General features: G+C 46.9%; 3 protein-coding genes across 10 annotated transcripts in view; 2 read left to right on the forward strand and 1 right to left on the reverse strand.

The window, feature by feature from the left end:
* The window catches only part of RNF10 (ring finger protein 10), a 48,836-nt gene extending 35,780 nt beyond the window's left edge, over positions 1 to 13,056 (forward strand). For 4 of the 7 annotated variants that reach the window (XM_023204749.3, XM_023204743.3, XM_023204744.2 and 1 more), the window contains 7 exons: positions 303 to 420; positions 659 to 760; positions 2,053 to 2,208; positions 6,423 to 6,523; positions 11,141 to 11,198; positions 11,305 to 11,463; positions 12,102 to 12,676. In XM_023204749.3, the coding sequence (XP_023060517.1) occupies positions 303 to 420; positions 659 to 760; positions 2,053 to 2,208; positions 6,423 to 6,523; positions 11,141 to 11,198; positions 11,305 to 11,463; positions 12,102 to 12,178 (771 nt within the window). In that variant the 3' untranslated portion in view covers positions 12,179 to 12,676. Of the gene's footprint in view, positions 1 to 302; positions 421 to 658; positions 761 to 2,052; positions 2,209 to 6,403; positions 6,524 to 11,140; positions 11,203 to 11,304; positions 11,464 to 12,101 lie in introns of those variants that run through there. The other 3 variants (XR_002730110.2, XR_002730113.3, XM_023204768.2) reach the window with 3 other exon arrangements.
* Positions 13,057 to 14,833: 1,777 nt separating this feature from the next.
* On the reverse strand, positions 14,834 to 17,225 carry POP5 (POP5 homolog, ribonuclease P/MRP subunit). 2 transcript variants are annotated; one of them, XM_023204792.3, is made up of 5 exons: positions 17,156 to 17,225; positions 16,928 to 17,070; positions 15,548 to 15,697; positions 15,289 to 15,372; positions 14,834 to 15,201 (listed from the first exon to the last, which is right to left on the reverse strand). In XM_023204792.3, exons 1-5 carry the CDS (start codon positions 17,173 to 17,175, stop codon positions 15,107 to 15,109), a joined length of 492 nt encoding a protein of 163 aa, XP_023060560.1. In that variant the 5' UTR covers positions 17,176 to 17,225; the 3' UTR covers positions 14,834 to 15,106. The 2 variants fall into 2 exon arrangements, with proteins under 2 accessions (XP_023060560.1, XP_023060556.1); XM_023204788.3 differs by having other exon boundaries at positions 15,289 to 15,426.
* LOC111537775 (translation initiation factor IF-2-like) lies at positions 15,961 to 21,053 on the forward strand. Its single transcript, XM_023204779.3, has 2 exons — positions 15,961 to 17,537; positions 20,395 to 21,053. The coding sequence occupies exons 1-2, from the start codon at positions 17,495 to 17,497 to the stop codon at positions 20,940 to 20,942; spliced, it is 591 nt and encodes a 196-aa protein (XP_023060547.1). The 5' UTR covers positions 15,961 to 17,494; the 3' UTR covers positions 20,943 to 21,053.
* The last annotated feature ends 215 nt before the right edge of the window (positions 21,054 to 21,268 follow it).

The following is a 21,268-nucleotide window of genomic DNA, read 5'->3' on the forward strand; positions in this document are numbered from 1 at the left end:
AAAAAAAAAAAAAAAAAAAAAAAAAATCAGAAACAGCTGATTGGTTTTAGATTATTTGTTGCAGGACTCAATTCACTCCTTTGCAGCACAAACCAAAAATAACTGGATTTGGTTGCTTATTCCACCTTGCTGTAGGTTGACAGTTTCTCTTTGACTTTTCAAAATGAGGATAATTGAGCACTACTGTTTTCAGCCCCAGTGCTGGCTGTGTTATGTATATAATGTTGGATATCTGGGTTAGGACCCCCTGCTTTCAGAGTTAGGTTTGCTTTAGTTGAGTATCGGTCCTTTTTCCAATGTAGGATGTTCGACAGCGTCATAGATATCTCTCTCACTTGCCACTCACCTGTGAGTTCAGCATCTGTGAACTGGCTTTGCAGCCTCCTGTGGTCTCTAAGGAAACCCTAGAGATGTTCTCAGGTGAGAATGCCCCTGCTCTGCTTCTCTTTATAGTAGAGTTCAGGGATGCTTGTGGCTAGAAACCCAGTGTGGGAGGAAACTTACGGAACTGTATCATGAGTCCTAGTACCTCCTAAACACTTCATCTGTTCATCTAGTCCAGCTGGGCCTACTGGTGTGGGCTTAGCTGCTAATACTGGGAGGAGGTAATGGCTAGGTTGTCCTGGGTCTACCTCTTTACAACCTGACCAATCCGCAGATGACATTGAGAAGAGGAAACGTCAGCGCCAAAAGAAGGCTCGGGAGGAACGCCGCCGAGAGCGCAGGATTGAAATAGAGGAGAACAAGAAACAGGGCAAGTGTAAGTTCAGGAACTCTCATCTTTGACTAGTATTGCTGTACATCATTGTATGGAACTCTGTCTGAGACCCGGGAGCCAGACCTTAGCGACTTGTTTTCTTCAACTTTTAAATGAATCATGAGAGCACCTCCTTAATAGTCTTGCTTGCAAATGCAATGAGTTCATATGGGTCAAAGTGCCTAGTACACAGTAAAGATGAAGATGAAATTCAGCCTTGGTAATAGTGGGTGATATAAACCTGTTCAAGAGATGGGAATTGGGGCTTTGCTAAGAATGCTGGGGGCCATTGTTCCCCATGCTTTCTGGATCACTGACTTTACCTCTGACTCTGTATTAAAGGGGATAGCTGTACACTGCAAGTCTGCCAGGAGGGTCTGATAAGATGGAAACCTTGATAGACTAGGAAGTGCAGGAAGTTGGATTTAAGAGATGTTTCATAGCAGTAAGCACAGCCTTTTGATCTGGTTCTTCAAAATAAGCTTCATTGAATCCAGGGGATTAGTGTGATATGAGGTCCCATTATCCACCAGAAAACAATGAATTGAGTCCTTGGCCAAGAAAAGGACTTCGGTGTTTTGACTCCATATGGCATGGAAACATACATTTTATATCTCAAGTGGGGTAAGTGTATACTTGGGGTCCCAACACTGTGTAGGTGTTTGGCACATGTCCTGAACTTTGAGAAAACTGATATTTCAGTAATAGGATTTTTTGTTTTAACCTTTTTATTATGGAAATATCAAGACAAGTAGAACAGTGTAATTAACCCCCATGTTTGTCGCCCAGCCTCAATTATTAATAGTTAGAACAAGGTTAACTATATTAAAGACATTATAGAAGGACAGTATTGTAATTTGGGTTTTAGCTCGTCTGCATCCTCTAGATCTTTTGGGGGTATGCATATATGGTGTCTTCAACTGTTGGAAACTAGTTGAAAAATTCAGGCCAGGCGTGGTGGCTCACATCTATAATCCCAACACTTTGGGAGGCCAAGATGGGCAGATCATTTGAGCTCAGGAGTTGAAGACCAAGCTGGGCAACATGGTGAAACCTCATCTCTTTAAAAATTCAAAAAATTAGCTGGGCATGGTGGCACGTGCCTGTGGTCCCAGCTACTCAGGAGGCTGAGGTAGGAGGATCGCTTGAGCCTGGGAGGCAGAGAATGCAGTGAACAGAGATCGTACCACTACACTCCAGCTTGGGTGACAGAGTGAGACCCTCTCTCAAAAAAGAAAAAGAAAAAATTGAAGAATTCTGTGAATGGGTTTACAAGGGTTATCTTTCTTTTGCAGATCCAGAAGTCCACATTCCCCTCGAGAATCTACAGCAGTTTCCTGCCTTCAATTCTTATACCTGCTCCTCCGATCCTGCTTTGGGTCCCACCAGCACCGAGGGCCACGGAGCCCTCTCCCTTTCTCCTCTCAGCAGAAGTCCAGGTTCTCATGCAGGTAAACAGGTGAAATTTAATAAATTCACCCATCCAATAGACCTTATGCAAAGCTTTGGTGTCTGAATTGACAATCCCAGCCCACTCAGCATGGTGTGGACTTCAGCGGTATAACCTTACTTTGGTAGTCCTGAGGTACATCAAATTCTTAATGTTTATTCATCCTTCCCACTTGCTATACTGACTGCTTTACCCTGCCAGCTTCTAAGCATCTCAAGGAGCTCTTTAGGCAGGATAGTTGAACCTGGATTCTTCCCTTTAACCCAGCTGTTTTTGTTTCTAGTTTTTATGTTTGAGATACTCCCCTGTATGCCTAAACCTCTTTGTACATGTCTCTTTATTGTAGCATTGTTTATAATAGCTCCAAAAAAAGAAAAAGGTTGGAAAGCCTACCAATAAGAAAATGACTGAATTATAGTATTTATACTATAAAATGTTCCACACCAAAAGGCCGGACGTGGTGACTCATGCCTGTAATCCTAGCACTTTGGGAGGCTGAGGTGGGTGGATCACGAGGTCAGGAGTTCAAGACCAGCCTCACCAACACCGTGAAACCTTGTCTCTACTGAAAATACAAAACTTAGCTGGGCATGGTGGCAGGCTACTGTAGTCCCAGCTACTCGGGAGGCTGAGGCAACAGACTTGCTTGAATCTGGGAGGCAGAGGTCACAGTGAGAAAAAGGTTACACCACTGCACTCCAGCCTGGGCAACAGAGAGACTTTGTCTCAAAAAAAAAAAATTCACACCTGTTGAAGAAGGGAATAGTTCTATTCATGTACTAATGGGAAGATAATTTGTAGAACAAGAATAAATATTTGTGGGTTTTTAAAAAACACCACCACCACCACAAAACTAAAGCATTTCATTATGGGTGTGTGTATATATATATATATATATATATATGTAAATGCATAGAAAAACTTCTGCTAGAAGGCAGGGGAGGAAATAAAAAAATATGAAATGTATAGAAGAGAATTGAAGGCCAAGCACGGTGGCTCACACCTGTAATCTTAGCAGTTTGGGAGGCCGAAGTGGGCAGATCCCCTTGAGCTCAGGCATTCAAGACCAACCAAATTTTGTCTCTACAAAAAATACGAAATTTAGCCGGGTGTGGTAGTGTGCACCTGTAATCCCAGCTACTCGGGAGGCTGAGGTGGGGGTGTGACTTGAGTGAGCCTAGGAGGCAAAGGTTGCAGTGAGCCCAGATTGGGCCACTGCACTCCAGCCTGGGCAACACGGCCAGACCCTGTGGAAAAAAAAAAAATACTGAGACAGGTGTGTTCCAAATTGGTGGTAGTGTTACATTCTAAGGAATGAGACTGGATTGAAATGTTCAAATGTTTAGTCTTAAAAAAGTTTGTCTTATATATAAAGAATGTTTAAAGTGTTATGAAATTAAACACTTAAAGAGTTACTATAATTTCAGAGAATTCTCTTTTGTGATCTTCATCTGATAAGCCTGGCAGATGGCTTATTAATTTTTTTTTTTCTTTTTTTTTGAGATGGAGTCTAGCTCTGTCACCCAGGCTGGAGTGCACTGGTGCAGTCTCAGCTAACTGCAACCTCTGCCTCCTGGGTTCAAGCAATTCTCCTACCTCAGCCTCCTGAGTAGCTGGGATTACAGGTGTGCGTCACCAAGCCTGGCTAATTTTTGTATTTTTAGTAGAGACAGAGTCTCTCCATGTTGGCCAGGCTGATCTCGAATTCCTGGCCTCAAGTGATCTGCCTACCTCAACCTCCCAAAGTGGTGGGATTGCAGGTGGGAGCTGCTGGACCCAGCCTGTTTGCTTTTAAGAGATAGGGTCTTGCTCAGTGCTGTGGTGCAATCATAGCTCACTGCAATCTTGAACTGGGCTCAAGTGATCCTCCTGCCTGAGCCTCCCAGAGTGCTGGGATTACAGGTGTGAGCCACTGCACCTGGCCAAGAGAGATACTTTTTGATGCATGTGACTGATTTCTCAGGCATTCTTTTGTTTTGTTTTGTTTTGTTTTAGATGGAGTTTTGCTTTTGTTGCCCAGGCTGGAGTGCAATGGTGCAATCTCGGCTTACTGCAACCTCCGCCTCCTGGGTTCAAGCGATTCTCCTGCTTCAGCCTCCCAGTAGCTGGGATTACAGGCATGCGCCATCACACCTGGCTAATTTTGTATTTTTAGTAGACACAGGGTTTCTCCATGTTGGTCAGGCTAGTCTCGAACTCCCGACCTCAGGGGATCCGCCAGCCAACCTCAGGTAATCCACTTTCCTTGGCCTCCCAAACTGCTGGAATTACAGGCGTGAGCCACTGCGCCTGGCCTCTGTAGGGCTTAAAAAAGTGTCCATCATTGGAATATTTAAAACTTTTGGTGATCATTGTATTCATATGCATATCATTTTGCAGATTAGGAATTTGTGGCTGAGGCAGGTACTTAGTGGCAAGAACTGGGATTAGAACCTGGTCCTTGAGGACTGCACTACTGTGATGCTCTTCTGCTTAACTGAGAAAGGAGCATATGAAGGACTGTGGCAGATCATTAAATACATTATTTGTGATATGCATTTTTTTTTCTTTTTTTTTGAGATAGGGTCTCGTTCTGTCGCCCAAGCTGGAGTACAGTGGTACAGTCTCAGCTCACTGCAATCTCTGCGTCCCAGGTTGAAGCAATTCTCGTGCCTCAGCCTCCCTAGTAGCTGGATTACAGGCATGCACCACCATACCCTGCTAATTTTTGTATTTTTAGTAGAGGTGGGGTTTCGCCATGTTGGCCAGGCTGGTCTCAAACTCATGGCCTCAAGTGATCTGCCTGCCTCGGCCTCCCAATGTGCTGGGATTACAGGCTTGAGCCACTGTGCCCAGCATATCTGTGATACCAAGATTGTTTTTTCACATACTATCCTTCCTGAAAGCTGTTTTTTGTTTTGTTTTGTTTTGTTTTTTGACGGAGTCTCACTCTGTCACCCAGGCTAGAGTGCAGTGGTGCGATTTTGGCTCACTGCAACCTCCCCCTCGTGGGTTCAAGCGATTCTCCTGCCCCAGCCACCCGAGTAGCTGGGACTACAGGCGTGTGCCACCATGCCTGGCTAATTTTTTGTATTTTTAGTAGAGGTAGGGTTTCACCGTGTTAGCCAGGATGGTCTCGATCTCCTGACCTCGTGATCTTCTGGCCTCAGCCTCCCAAAGTGCTGGGATTACAGGCATGAGCCACCATGCCCAGCTGTTTTTTGTTTGTTTGTTTTTTATGATGGAGTTTTGCTCTATCACCCAGGCTGAAGCATAATGGCAGGATCTTGGTTCACTGCAACCTCCACTTCCCAGGTTCAGGTGATTCTCCTGTCTCAGCCTCTCAAGTACTCAAGTAGCTGGGATTACAGGTGTCCACCACCATGCCCAACTAATTTTGTATTTTTAGTAGGGATGGGGGTTTCACCACCTTGGCCAGGCTTGTCTTGAAGTCCTGACCTCAGGTGATCTGCCCGTTTCAGTCTCCCAAAGTGCTGGGATTACAGGCGTGAGCCACTGCACCCAGCTTGTCTGAAAGTTTAAGCTCTTAATGTATTTAAGCAAGAGCAATTGGTTGGTCCTAGTAATAAGAGTACTGACCATGGGAGGGCCTGCTGCTGGGGAGAGAACAGGGCCCCTCTTGTCCAACACTGTTCAGGGTAGTGGATAGACTCATCTGTGGGAAGTTGTTCGGCTGTAGCCAGAAAGGATAGAGAATTGTATTACCTCGGGAGTATCGGGGGAAAGTTTGCTCCCTCACGCTGGATCTTGTTGATGTGTCTTGGACTCTAATTGCATATTCCCAGGTCATAGTGTCTACTATCAGGAATGTAAAGGCTGAGCTGATTAAAATTTTATCTTTTTCTTGGAGCTATTTCATCTGTGTAAAACCAGTCCCTGACAGTACCTAGCCTTGAGAGCCAGCCTTTGTGAAAAGTGTAACATTTCAAAAGCAGAGACTTTCTTATGGTCGGAGTAGATTCTACCATGACTCCTAGTGTTACTGTAACCATGAAGCTTTTCCCTCTTCCTATACCAGTGACTGATTTCACAGGTGATATTGTTGGCTTTTTAAGAACATGGGAGAGTTGAAAGTTGGATCAATGTTTGCTTTTTTTTTTTTTTGAGGGGATGATTTGTAATTTTCCAGACCTGACTCAGGGCTCACTCATCTCTCTTGTTAAGGACACTTCTTGGAACGTGACGAATATAATCAGGTCTCTGGTTCCCTTTCAGACTTTCTGCTGACCCCTCTGTCACCCACTGCCAGTCAGGGCAGTCCCTCATTCTGCGTTGGGAGTCTGGAAGAAGACTCTCCCTTCCCTTCCTTTGCCCAGGTAAATCCTTTGCTTGTGAAGCAGCCCAAGGGTATTTAACATGAACTCTGCTGCTCATTATTATGGGAACCTCCTCCAGGGAATGTTATCTCTCATTCTAATACGGCTGGACAAAGTGAGTCATCTGATGGGTAGGAGGGAAGTTCACTGCCTGGCGGAGCTTTAGGCAGTGTGGAGTTGGCTGAGGGCAGATTATGTCATGGACGTCCCCTCTGTTGGAAAAGGAGAGACTTAACAGGCTAATGTTGCACTGACTCTAATACCCATGGGAGGCTCTCTTAAGAGGAAAGCTCATGGATTTAGTCCTCAGATGTTACTGTAGACGTACCCAGGAAAGAGGCCAAGAATAGCTGAGGCAGAATCAGAGTTTAGAATATTTTAAAAATCATTTGATACTTGTGTACTGGATACTATTGTAGGGGCTGGGGATACACCATCAATTTTAACTGTTCTGTGGTTCTAGGACCTCTGATTCAGGTGGTATTTATCTGTTACATAAAATAAGCCATTTCTCTTTACTTTGAGAGGGGAAGATTGTCTTGGTTATAGTGCAACTAGCCAAAGCAGCTTCCTTGGAGCTGGGTGGGGGAATGATAGGCTAGTGAGGCTTGCTGTGAAACCACTTTATTAATCTCTAAGATAACAAGCAATACTCAGCATTCCTGCATTCAGATAAGTGAGGAAGTTGGATGGACAGCTTGACATGTGCCCTTGTAAGAAGTCCGTATTAACTTCTTTGGGGCTAGTGTAGAATCATTATCTTGACAATTCTTTAGACAGTTGATATGGATGTTTCTTATGTGATTATAGCAGTTTGTACTGAGAAATAAGCAAGAATTGAGCTTTGGTAAGGAGGGTTCTAAAGTCAAGGAACATGAAATAATTGTGCGGGTGAGGTGGGAAGGGAGGGGATCCTGAAAATGAATTGCTGGACTTGAACTGCTGGACTTAAGAGGTGATTAGCAAGTGGCTCCCAGGAGTTATGCCAAATCCCCCCGCCCCCCCCCCCTTTTTTTTTTGAGATGAAGTCTTGCTCCTGATCCCCAGGCTGGAGTGCAATGATGCAATCTCGGCTCACTGCAACCTCCACCTCCCAGGTTCAAGCGATTCTCCTGCCTCAGCCCCCCGAGTAGCTGGGGTTGGGTTACAGGTGCCTGCCACCATGCCGGGCTAATTTTTGTATTTTTAGTAGAGACAGGGTTTTACCATGTTGGCCAGGCTGGTCTTTTTTTTTTTTTTTTTTTTTTATAAAACTAGGCTTTATTGCTATTGCTTTTTTCCTTTCCTTTCAACTTTATTTTGAAAAACTTCACACTTAGAGTTGAAAGAATAGTATTATAAACACTTATACTTTTGACCTAGATTCACTAATTGTTGTTATTTTGCTGTTATAGATTTGCTTTCTCTTTTTTCTGTGTTGAAAAGAAGTTGCAGATATCATGAATGATACTTTACCACTGAGTACTTAGGAGATACATGCCAAAGAAAGTGGGATATTCGCCTGTAGAACCACAGTGATCACATTAGAGAAATTCCACTGCCATAATAATATCTAATTTGGTGCATATTTCTGTCTCCCCATTTGTCTCAGTGTCCTTTATTTTCAACTCAGGGCAGAATCCCATTACTCACTGCATTTAGTTGTCAAGTCTCTTTAGTCTCCTTTGATCTATTCCTTTGCCCATATCCCCCCCTTTTTTTTTTCCCCTTCCCATGGCCAGTTTTATGGAATATCCTACAGTTTGGACTTGTATGATTTCTAATGAATGGATTCAAACATTTTGGTAAGAATAAAGGTGACATTTTGATTACCTTTTAAGAGTAAAACAATTCACATGTCAAACTATTTGGATGCTTTCTCAGTCCATTTGTGTGGCTATAAAAGATTACTCGAGGCCGAGTCATTTATCAAAAAAAAAAAAAGTTTATTTGGCTCATGACTCTGCTGGCTGGAGAACTGGGCATCTGGTGAGTGCTTCAGACTACTTCCACTCATGGTGCACAAAGTGAAGGGGTCCCTGCTTGTGAAGAGATCACATGGCAAGAGGGGAAGCAAGGAGGGGAGGAGGTGGCAGCCTCCTTTAAAGCCATGGTGGCAGGAGGTGCCACCTTAAAGGAGGTGGCAGCCTCCTTTAAGCCATGTTTTAAAACAACCATGTTCCTGTGCCCAGTTTCAAAATAACCTTTAGCCAAGCTATTGAAGCAGACTTCATGAAATTGGACACACCAGCTACTTCAGATCCCTTCTGTGGTAAGGGCAGAGGCTGGAGTGCTCAGGGCTGTCAAACACACACAAATGTACTGCCATTCCCGCTTGGATCCAGTGGCAGACATCACTCTCAGCTCTTTCAGGAATGAATGTGAGAGTAGTTCTCCCATTCCCCAGGGAGGGCATTAATCAGTTCATGAGGGGTCCACCCCCCTGACCCGAACACCTCCCATTAGGTCCCCACTTCCAATATTGGGGATCAGATTTTAACATGAGGCTTGGGAAGGTCAAATGTGTAAGCCATAGGAGACCCAAACTCCTAGAGACAAAGGGAGAAGTGGAACATAATGAAGAAAGGTTATTTAATGAAATCAGCATCTGCCAACACAAACTCATCTTGAGTAATAGGCATTCCTCACTTTGGATTATATGATTTCAGGACAAGGCACCCCTTCTTGAACCCCATGGGGTTTGTCTCTTGATATTTTTCCAGGAATAAAATGTTCCCTGCCTTTTAAGTGGCATATTTGCAGTTATGGCTCATAGTGGCCTTCAACAGTTACAAAGCTGGCCTTGGCCAAGTGGAATGAAAATTCCTCAGGGGCATGAGGATTGTTCTGATTTTATTGTCCTTGCAGGAATTTTACTGGCCTGTGGTTGGATCTGAAAGTTAATGATTAAGGAGCTATTGGGGCCGGGCGCGGTGGCTCAAGCCTGTAATCCCAGCACTTTGGGAGGCCGAGACGGGCGGATCACGAGGTCAGGAGATCGAGACCATCCTGGCTAACATGGTGAAACCCCGTCTCTTCTAAACAAACAAAAAAAATACAAAAAATTAGCCGGGCGAGGTGGCGGGCGCCTGTAGTCCCAGCTACTCGGGAGGCTGAGGCAGGAGAATGGCGTGAACCCGGGAGGCAGAGCTTGCAGTGAGCTGAGATCCGGCCACTGCACTCCAGCCTGGGCGGCAGAGCGAGACTCCTTCTCAAAAAATGAGCTATTGGAAAAGCAGACTAAAAGGTAGTGAGGGCTGTTGAAGCAGTGTCAGGAGAGTTTAGTTTTCATGGCTTTAGGTACGTGAAGTTTAGTAGCCATGTGGTTTAAAACTGGAGGGTACTCAGCCGGGCGTAGTGTCTCATGCCTGTAATCCCAGCACGTTGGGAGGCCAAGGCGGGTGGATCTCCTGAGTTCAGGAGTTCAAGACCAGCCTGACCAACATGGAGAAATCCCGTCTTTACTAAAAATACAAAAATTAGCCGGGCATGGTAGTGCATGCCTGCAATCCCGGCTACTCAGGGGGGTGAGGCAGGAGAATCGCTTGAACCTGGGAGGTGGAGGTTGCAGTGAGTCAAGATTTGTGCCATTGCACTCCAGCCTGGGTAACAAGAGCGAAACTCTATCTCAAAACAAAAAAAAACTGGAGGGTACTAGGCCGGGCACAGTGGCTCACGCCTGTAATCCCAGTACTTTAGGAGGCCAAGGTGGGTGGATTAACTGAGGTCAGGATTTCAGGACCAGCCTGCCAACAGGGTGAAACCCCATCTCTACTAAAAAAATCCAAAAATTAGCCAGGTGGGTGCCTATAATACAAGCTACTTGGGAAGCTGAGACAGGAGAATTGCTTGAACCCTGGAGGCACAGGTTGCAGTGAGGTGAGATCGTGCCATTGCATGCCAGCCTGGGTAACGAGTGAAACCCTGTCTAAAAAACAAAAACTGGAGGGCACTACCCACTGCTTACTCCGACAGATCGATGTTTTTAGGGGTCCCAAGAAGGGCAGAAAAACTAGAAAGTGAGAATTCCCAATTTGAGGGTCTCAGTAAGAATCTCTTGTGCCTTCTGTGCGGTGTTCTTTACCCATTTCCTAAGGAACAAACAGCTTATGGTTTACTGCCTTGTGGGTTTCATTGCCATTTCCATTAGCCAGGATATAGAGGACATGACTAGAACACTGTGTTAAGGAGAGAAGTACCTGGAAAATCTTTTCTTTTTTTTTTGTTTTTTTGAGACGGAGTCTTGCCTCTGCCGCCCAGGCTGGAGTGCAGTGGCCGGATCTCAGCTCACTGCAACCTCCGCCTCCCGGGTTCACACCATTCTCCTGCCTCAGCCTCCCGAGTAGCTGGGACTACAGGCGCCCGCCTCGTCGCCCGGCTAGTTTATTTGTATTTTTTAGTAGAGACGGGGTTTCACCGTATTAGCCAGGATGGTCTCGATCTCCTGACCTCGTGATCCACCCGTCTCGGCCTCCCAAAGTGCTGGGATTACAGGCTTGAGCCACCGCGCCCGGCCTGGAAAATCTTTTCAAAGGTCATAGTTGGTTCTGTGCTTCTCCAGTCAGTCAGGGTAGGTCTGGAAAAGAAGTTGGACTAGCTACTTAAATTCTCTCCCCCACTTCTTTCCCACTTTGGCAGATGCTGAGGGTTGGAAAAGCAAAAGCAGATGTGTGGCCCAAAACTGCTCCAAAGAAAGGTGAGGATGGCCGGCCCACTGGTGAAGGGGGAATTTGGCTCCTTCCATAAAAAGCTGTTTCTAGAAAAAGAGTTGTTTCTATAGTTTTAACACTGTTATTTTTTAGATGAGAACAGCTTAGTTCCTCCTGCCCCTGTGGAGAGCGATGGGGAGAGTGATAATTCAGACCGTGTTCCTGTGCCCAGTTTTCAAAATTCCTTCAGCCAAGCTATTGAAGCAGCCTTCATGAAACTGGACACACCAGCTACTTCAGATCCCCTCTCTGGTAAGGGCAGAGGCTGGAGTGCCCCGGGTTGTCAAACATACTACACATACACTGCCATTCCTGCCTGGATTCAGTGGCAGACATCACTAATTAGGCTCTCTCCCTTCTGAACCCTTCAGCACACTCTAGTGTCATTTAAATAATACTCCATTTGGTATGTCAGATAGAACCTATTTGCCACTTGAGTAATTCATGGCGCCTGAAAGTGAAATTCTGAGGAACTCTTCCAAGATACAGTGGGGTGTACAACCTGTATCCTTTAGAATCTTGAGTTGGTACAGGGTGGCTAATTAGATGGAGGTCAGTCTCAAAGCCGGTTGCACTCTGTTCGTGACTAGACAAGAATCACATATGTATGGTGTGCTGTGTGCCTAGCACTGTGCTAATTTTTTCTCCCAACAACCACATTAAATGGGTGTACCTCACATTACAGATGGGGAAACTGAGGTCTACGGAGGTAAAAGTGACTTGCCCAAAGACACCCACTTAATTATACCAAGACTGGTATTGGAATCTAGGCAGTCTAATTCCAGAGCCTCCACTCTTAGCTCCCACTCTGTGACTTTCGGTCATAAAAACTGGCCAAGGGACAAGGGATGGCATTTTAAGTTAAGCTCTCTTTCTGTGTCTCCCTTTAGAAGAGAAAGGAGGAAAGAAAAGAAAAAAACAGAAACAGAAGCTCCTGTTCAGCACCTCAGTCGTCCACACCAAGTGACACTACTGGCCCAGGCTACCTTCTCCATCTGGTTTTTGTTTTTTGTTTTTTTCCCCCATGCTTTTGTTTGGCTGCTATAATTTTTAAGTATTTGAGTTTGAACAGATTAGCTCTGGGGGGAGGGTGTTTCCACAATGTGAGGGGGAACCAAGAAAATTTTAAATACAGTGTATTTTCCAGCTTCCTGTCTTTACACCAAAATAAAGTATTGACACAAGAGATCTCTTCCTGCCAAGGTTTTTTAGTTCATTGCCAGTTTAGTCTTTTTGACCCATGTGTAATTAATTTTTCTCAACCCAAAATAAGATTGAGTCCCTTCGAGATGCATTAGAGCAGTCCAACCCAGAATGGCGCACACACTGCTCTGCTGTAGCATCATGTCAGGTCTTCCTGGGCTCAGCACACCTCTGTCTTTTAAAAAACAGCTGAATCTTTACTACCTATTTAGTTCTCCTTGTTAAAGAAATGGGTGGGAATAAAATGGATTTAGGACACGCAGTTTGAATTGCAGTTTATTTTTCTTCTGACACATGGCCAGGCTGTGGTGCCAGCTTAATGGAGTAGGCTGTCCCTGGCACTTGCATGTGTGAAAGGAGGGTTTTGCCTCTTCTTGAGCATGGCTTGCGTTGGTAAGGAAAGCTGTAACTCACGAAGCCCTGAGACTTTCTCTACCCCTAAGATCAAGCTTGTTTTAGGTGACTGGCTTGAGTCATAGGAACAGGAATCTGGTACAGATGCAGGAGAGCAGGGCCATCTAAAGCAGTAGCATTGCCACCATCTCCCTCTAATCTAGAGCAGTCTTCTTATGCCTTGGTTTGAGCTGAATTTGATGTAAATTCTTTTTCTGCTTAATAAAGTGACCTCTAGGTGTGTTAGAATGCGAAGGCAAATAGTCACAATAAATCACCTGCACAAGCAATGTGAGCTTTTTGTTTTGTTAAGTTCATTACAGGTGAGCTAGACAAGTTATTTCTTGAATAGGTTAACGTGACAGCTACTGTGATATTGTGGGCTGTCTTTTCTGGTGTCAGGTTTAAATGGTTCTAGAGCTGGGTTTAGCTTTAACCTGCCATTTTAAAAGTAATCCTGTCAGGAAATTTCCTGGATGGATGAGGGTGTTCTGGTCTCAAGATGAGGGGGCATGTTGAAGCCAAAATCACCAGTATTTCTGTTAAATGTGTATGGTACTTTCAGTCTCATCCATTGTATTACAGAGAAAAACAGATCCCAGAAATGTTGGTAGGTAGTAGACCAAACCTGGATCACAAGTCTCTTGCCGTTCCTACTTTCTGTGAGTATGGCAGTCTGACTTGTCTTCAGGGTAAGGCGCAATAAGGAAGAACAGAACTACAAAAAACTACCTTAAGTTTCTTAAGTGGGCAGCTGCTACACAACCATGCAATAATGATGTCAGGTGAGGCCAGCCCCCCAACCCCAACTGCAAAGGTAGCATTTTTTGTTTGAGATGGAGTCTCGCTCTGTTGCCCAGGCTGGAGTGCAGTGGCGCAATCTCAGCTCACTGCAAGCTCCGCCTCCCGGGTTCATGCCATTCTCCTGCCTCAGCCTCCTGAGTAGCTGGGATTACAGGTACCTGCCACCACGCCTGGCTAATTTTTTGTATTTGTAGTGGAGACAGGGTGTCACCATGTTAGGCAGGATGGTCTTGATCTCCTGACCTCGTGATCTGCCTGCCTCAGCCTCCCAAAGTGCTGGGATTACAGGCATGAGCCACCGCGCCCGGCCCAAAGTTGCATTTTTGCAGTTACCTTATTAACTGTTGGCAAGGAATATGGTATCTATAAGACCCGTGGTTCAATCCTGAGACGGGCTGTAGATCTCTGCCAGTTCATTTGCTGTGTCTCAACTAATATTTCTATTCCAAATGACTTGTCTTGCTTCGGGCCCATCTTGGGGCTGGGGGTACAGAGCTTCAGGTAGAAGGCTAAGTACTGAAAATTTAGGCCAGGCACAGTGGTTCACGCCTTTAATCCCAGCACTTTGAGAGGCCAAGGCAGGCCGATCACTTGAGGCCAGGAGTTCAACAGCAGCCTGGCCAACATGGCAAAACCCTCTCTCTACTAAAAATACAAAAATTAGCCAGGCGTGGTGGTGCACGTCTGTAATCCCAGCTACTTGGAAGGCTGGGGTGGGAGAATTGCTTGAACCCAGGAGGTGGAGGTTGCAGTGAGCCAAGATTGGGCCAGTACACTCCAGCCTGGGTGATAGAGTGAGACTGTCTCAATAAAAAAGTTTAGGCCGGGCGCGGTGGCTCAAGCCTGTAATCCCAGCACTTTGGGAGGCCGAGACGGGCAGATCATGAGGTCAGGAGATGGAGACCATCCTGGCTAACACGGTGAAACCCCGTCTCTACTAAAAAATACAAAAAACTAGCGGGCGAGGTGGCGGGCGCCTGTAGTCCCAGCTACTCGGGAGGCTGAGGCAGGAGAATAGCGTAAACCCGGGAGGCGGAGCTTGCAGTGAGGTGAGATCCGGTCACTGCACTCCAGCCTGGGCGACAGAGCGAGACTCCGTCTCAAAAAAAAAAAAGTTTAGTACCACAGAGGGAGTCAGTCTTCCCACCAAGGCTAGGGATAGAGAAGATACTTGGCCAAGCATGGACTCCATAAGCCCTTTTTGTAATATAAGTAAACTAAATGCCACGGAAACCAGATACATTTATTAAATCTACTCTTAGCCAAGCAATAAAGATGTCTACAGAGTTCATAACCTGCAACACTTAACCAGGGAATGCTAAGTAAAGGCAACTTCAGTTTAACTGAGTACTCTTTCAGGTGGGTAACATGTCCGCTGGTTGGCAGCTATCCAGTTTGGAAAACTGTAGAAGATGCTGTTGCTACCCAGATTATTCTGTTCAACAAGTGGGCCCGAAGCCTGAGCAGTGTAGCCTGCTGTGTGGTGAGCAGAGGTTCACTCCATTGCTTCTGCAGCCTCCTCATCTGACTCTTCCTCCTCCTCTAGTAAGCAGCTTCTTGTCACAGACTTCTGGATAGCTTCCCGCTCTCCTGGAGAAGGCAGATAGGGATGAAAGATGTCTTTGGGAGTGATTTCTTCAGTCACTGCTCAGTGGGCACTGGGCTAGTATTGCTTACCTTCATCGGTGCAGTTCTGCAACAAGATCAACAGCTGTCTCCTGTTGTACTGAATTAGGAACTTCTGACATGTTCTTATTGTACCTGGCATATGAGTTACTGCGGTCAACAGCTTGTGAAAGGTCTCGACCTTACAGACTTCCAGAGGTAGGGGAAGTGTCTTGTTAGCGGGACAGCAGGAAGACCCACCCACCAGTCTAGACTGAACTCTGAACATGTCACCTATTGAAAATCAGTAGCCATATCACGTCACTCCTACCTCCCACATGTAACGTGTTGAAAAAGCATGGGTAACGGTGTCCTTTGTTCTCCAGGTATGTGATGAAAGGAAGAGCTGACCACACAAGCTGATAGAACTCTTTTCTGCATCGAAGTAGTACTATTCCAGTATAGGCATTGAGGTATCGAACTACAACAGGAAAAAAAAAAAAAATCATTTTGGAAAACTTTTGCTGTGTGTGGTGGCTCACACCTGTAATCCCAGCACTTTGGGAGGCTGAGGTGGGCGGATCACTTTAAGTCAGGAGTTCAAGGCCAGCCTGGCCAACATGATGAAAACCCGTCTCTACTAAAAATACAAAAATTAGCCGGGCGTGGTGGTGCACGCCTGTAATTCCAGCCACTCAGGAGGCTAAGTCATGAGAATCGCCTGAACCCAGGAGGTGGGGGCAGCAGTGACCTGTGATCTCCCTGCTGCACTCCAGCAGCCTGGGCAACAGCAAGACTCTGTCTCAAAAAAAAAAAAAAAAAAGAAAACTTTGGAGTACCCGAGCCTACTATGCGCCAAAAGTGTGTTGTAGGCAAGTGGCACGTAGGATCTATCAGCAAGTAGAAGAGAAAAGCCAAAACACGCACTGTGTTGCACACCACTCAGAACTGGTGAATGAATTTAGAATTTAAAATGCTTTCTAATTCACTAACTAGTTAATTCAATAAATAGGAGCAGGTAGGAGGCGATCCATTTTAATTTGGGAAAAACCCTCACAAAAACCCTCGCCTGAAAAATAGGCTGTTTTACTGCAGTTGGGCTCTGTAATTCTTGTAGCAGTCAGCTGAGTCTCACCTGACTTAGGAGAGTTAAGCCTATCTGCATTTAACTCTCCAGAAGTCAATCCTCAAGCACGGTAAAAGAGGGAACTAATTTAAGTGGTGTGGAAGAAGGGCCCCGGGCCCCTCTTTGTCCCGGCTCATCCTGTATTCACATATATTGACAATCATGTGTTCTGTACTTTACCAACTAAGGGCTTTCCCAGGGATACTTTCGACAATTTTTTCCATGTGATGTTAATGTAATCGGTCATATAATAGCTCTTGCTAGGAACTATACACAGCTTCCCTCATTTAATTCTCTATCCTATCAAATTCAATCACAACCAATTACAGAAATTACCTGTCAAGCAGGTAAAAAGAGGCTTCTAGCTCAAAGCCCCACTGCCTTCGGGTCCCTCCTTTTAGCTCTCTGCTAATTTCGGACTCGCGTGGATCTCTCGCTTGCGGTCCCCGGCGCTTAAAGAGATACCTTACAAAAAACGGTGCACGGACTTGGCCACTCGTGCCCCTTCTTTCTTCCTCCGGCGCCTGCCCCCCTCCACGTCCCGCCATCCTCCCGGGTTCCCCTCTTCCCCCAGCGCTCTCGCACCCGCGAAGCCGATGGAGCAGGCGGCTGCGCCGAAAGTCCCGTGCACCCTGGCGATAGTGTCCCGTACGAGGCTGCTCAGAACTCGGTCATCGAGGCTTAGGCGGCAGCGGGGGTCGTCAGACACCAATTCGCAGAGCAGGTACCTGCGGCAGGCGAGAGGAAGGTGGGCGCTAGCGGCGCCGCGGAGACCTGGCAAGGCACTGGGTGGGTCTGGAAGGGAATGCTTACCTGTGCTTGAACCGCACCATGGCTGCCTCCGCGCCGTCGGTGCCGGTGTGCAAACCGGATGTGGGTTGCGTCCGTGGCCAGTGGGAAGCTTACTTCCGCAGCCTTTCAGCCATTCAGAGAAGGAGACAGAACACGTGGGCGGAGCTAGAAAGTTGAGAGGCAGAACTCTGTGTCAGTCTCCCTCAAGCCCCACCTAACTCTGCGTTTGTAAGCGCGCATGCGTCCTGCGGAGGGTCTCTGACTAGTTTGAGGGCTGAACTTTGGATTGGAGCGGCTTGGAGCGCTTGCAGCTGCGATGGTTGGGTTTGCTGCACACCGGAGTTTACAATACTGTGTAGGATGCAACCGCTGCCCCTGGGGCCCTGGGAACCTTGCAGCACAGGTATGTATGCGAGTATATTCTCTCCCCAAGGTGAACGGTGGAGTTTTTGAGGGCAAGACCCTGCACCTCACAGCCCAGGGATTGACAAACGGGAAATCGGACTCTTATTTTCAGGTTTGAGCTCAGTTTAATTCTTCGATGCAGCTAAATATGCTATTGGTGTTTGGGCCTTTCAACAATCTTAGGGAGGCGAGTGTGCTGTCTCATTTTTTGTTCGCAGAAACAATACGTGGTCATTGTATTTTCCATTTCTGTTTTCCTTTTTTTTTTTTTAACAGAAAAGCACAAAGAAGCAAATAAATTATCATCCCAGCACCGAGAGAGAATAACTGTTGTCGTGTAGTGTGTTTTCTTCTGTCATTTTCCCCCTGGGCCAGCGGTTCTCAAAGTGTCGTCTTCCTAAACTCACTCGGTTTAGGAGTCCCCGAAGCCAAAATTACTTTCATAATAATACTGAGATGTTACTTGTCTTTTTCATTCTCTCAGAGTGAACAGTCAAGTTTTCCAGAGGCTGCTTGATGTGATGACATCAGTGCTCTAACAGCTAATGGAATTATGTGTTGTTTTTTTAAACATTTCTCAACTTTAATGTCCATAGTAAATATAACCCACAAAACTAAAAGCTCTTGGGGATCCTCAGTAACGTGTGTAAAGGGGTCCTGAGACAGAGAAAACAGTTTGAGAACTATGCCCTCTGTTAAATTATGTTTTTTCTTTTATTTTCTTTTTAAGTATTTTTTTAAAAAGTCTTATGGGGTATTACATAAAATACATATTCTTAAGTGTACATCTCGATGAATTTTTACATATGGGTAGACTTCTATAACCACCTCCAAGACTAAAGAGCACTTCCAGTATCCCAGAAGGTTCCCTGAGCCCTCTTCCAGTCAAATCCCTTACTGCCACTATTACCACTTCTACCCTGCTAGATTAGTTTTGCCTGTTCTTAAACTTTATATAAATGTCCTCCAGCATGTTTTCTTTTGTGTCTGCCTTCTTTTGCTCAACATGATTGTAAGATTGATTCCTGTTGTTTGGCTCTATTTTCTTTTTTTTTTGTTTTTAAGAGAGAGTCTTGCTCTTGTTGCCCAGGCTGGAGTGAAATGGCACGATTTCAGCTCGCTGCAACCTCCGTCTCCTGAGTTCAAGCGATTCTCCTGCCTCAGCCTCCCGAGTAGCTGGGATTACGGGCACCCGCCACCACGACCAGCTAATTTTTGTATTTATTTATTCATTTATTTTTGAGACGAAGTCTCACTCTATTGCCCAAGCTGGAGTGCAGGGGCACGATCTCAGTTCACTGCAACCTCTGCCTCCCGGGTTCAGGCGATTCTTCTGCCTCAGCTTCCCAAGTAGCTGGGACTACAGGCACGTACCACCACAACCGGCTAATTTTTGTGTTTTTAGTAGGGACAGGGTTTCACCATGTTGGCCAGGCTGGTCTCGAACTCCTGACCTCAGGTAATCCACCCACCTCGGCCTCCCAAAGTGCTGGGATTACAGGCGTGAGCCACCACGCCTGGCTGTTTCGCTATATTTTCATGTCAACTGTTCAGGTACGATACTGTTTTTCCAGCTGTGCAGTAATGCATTGTTTGGACGTACCAGTGTGAAGTTGGTCAGTATCCCCTTGGTAGACGTTTACATTATTTCCAGGTGTTCTTGTTATACCCTGTACTTTGATGTATGGTTTTGTAGCTTAGTCTTTATGCCCATCCCTGATTATTTGTAGAAATGTCTTAGCCTTGGCTGGTCCTGTGAGGTCCGTAATGGAGGCAGCTTTCACAACTGATTTTTGCAAGATCTGGAATGAGTTCTGAATTTTCCCATCTCCCACTCTTCTTGGCCACCTCAAAGGAGGGATGTGGGGAAAGGTAGGGAAGAGAAGAATAGGAAGAGGGAACGCCGTGGCCCTACCCAGGGACCAGTGACAACGACGGCACTCCCCACCCAAGAACAACCTTTCCCCAGAAAGTGTCTGCGGCATCCTCATTTGGCCAACAGGGGGCGCCAGAGGCTCGCAGTGCGTGGAGAGAGCAACACACCCCCAACCCCTGAGCGCTCCACCCCTCACAGAAATTTCACTCCTAACACTTCCCAGCCTTCATTTCAGCGGCAATGCTTCGTCCATTTTATAGATGCAGTTGGGGCTCAGACCAAAGCGTCCTATCCAGTTACGAGCAGGATCAGAATTCGAACCCAAAGCCAGCTGACTCCAGGGTCCTTGTTCTGGTCAACACGGCTGGTGCTCTCCTGTGCAGGATTTCACTCGTCCATTTAGCGTAATAAGATGGAGAGACGACAGATGGAGGTTCTGTTCACCACTCCGTCATTTACCGGCCCGGCTAGGTGCTGTCGGAACGGTTAATTCATGTCTCAGACCTTAGTTTCCTCATCTGTGCAATGGGATAACAATGGTTCCTCCCTTGTGGGTGGATATGAAATTTAAGCGGGGTCACATGGACAAAATGCCTGGCTCAGGGAGTGCATAATAAGCCCTTTTTTTGTTTTTGTTTTTGTTTTTTTTTTTTTGAGACTGAGTCTCAGTCTGTCGCCCAGGCTGGAGTGCAGTGTCGCGATCTCGGCTCACTGCAACCACTGCCTCCCGGGTTCAAGCGATTCTTCTGCCTCAGCCTCCTGAGTAGCTGGGATTACAGGTGCCGGCCACCATGCCCGGCTAATTTTGTATTTTTAGTAGAGAGGGGGGTTTCACCATGTTGGCCAGGCTGGTCTCAAACTCCTGACCTCAAGTGATCCGCCCGCCTCCGCCTCCCAAAGTGTTGGGATTACAGGCGTGAGCCACCGCCCCCGGCAAGTAAACGCTGTTTTGAACAAATGATTTACTTCTCCCCCACAGGCACAGCCCCGGGAGGAAGCACATTGGCGCGGCCCGCGGCCTCCCAGTCTTGGACCAGGCCCGGCCCCTTCTGGCCTCGGACGGTGCAGACGCCTGAGGTGGCCGGGCGGGCGGGCGGGCTGGAGCGTTGGCGGCGCGGCGGGCTCCCCGCGGTAATTAGCCTGCGCCGGCTCAGGCTGCGCCAGCCGCTAATTACAAGTCTCCTAATGAGGCCGGCGGCTGTTTGCAATCACCCGGGTCCCCGCTGCGCGGCGCGGGAGGCCGCGGGGGAATCCGCCCGCGGAGGCGTAGAGGAGGAGCAGCCGCCACCCCCTGGGCCCGGAGATGCGCTGGACGACGACAGGGGTGTGCCCCGGCCGTGCCCGCCCCCGGAATGCTGGCCGCGAAGGGGCAGCGGCGGGGGCTCACACCCCAACCCCTCCTCGGTTCTCTCCCGAGCCGGGCCGCAGAGCCATTATCCTCCCCGTCGCACGGGTGAGGAAGCCGATGAGGCTCTGAGAGGTGAGTTCACCCAGGTGCACAATAGAGCGCAATCCACGTCTGTCTGACCCCAACTTGTGCCCTTAGCCGAGTCAGGTACCCCCTGGATCAATGGGGTGGTCGCTGTTGTCCTTACTGTTAGTATTGTTACAGTCGTCTTGGGACTTTTCAGATTCTTTTTTTTTTGAGACGGAGTCTTGGTCTGTTGCCCAGGCTGGAGTGCAGTGGCCTGGTCTCGACTCACTGCAAGCTCCGCCTTCCGGGTTTACTCCATTCTCCCGCCTCAGCCTCCCGAGAAGCTGGGACTACAGGCGCCCGCCACTATGCCCCGCTAATTTTTTGTATTTTTAGTAGAGACGGGGTTTCACCGTTTTAGCCAGGATGGTCTCAATCT

Source organism: Piliocolobus tephrosceles, chromosome 10, assembly GCF_002776525.5.
Source record: "Piliocolobus tephrosceles isolate RC106 chromosome 10, ASM277652v3, whole genome shotgun sequence".
Lineage (NCBI taxonomy): Eukaryota > Metazoa > Chordata > Mammalia > Primates > Cercopithecidae > Piliocolobus > Piliocolobus tephrosceles.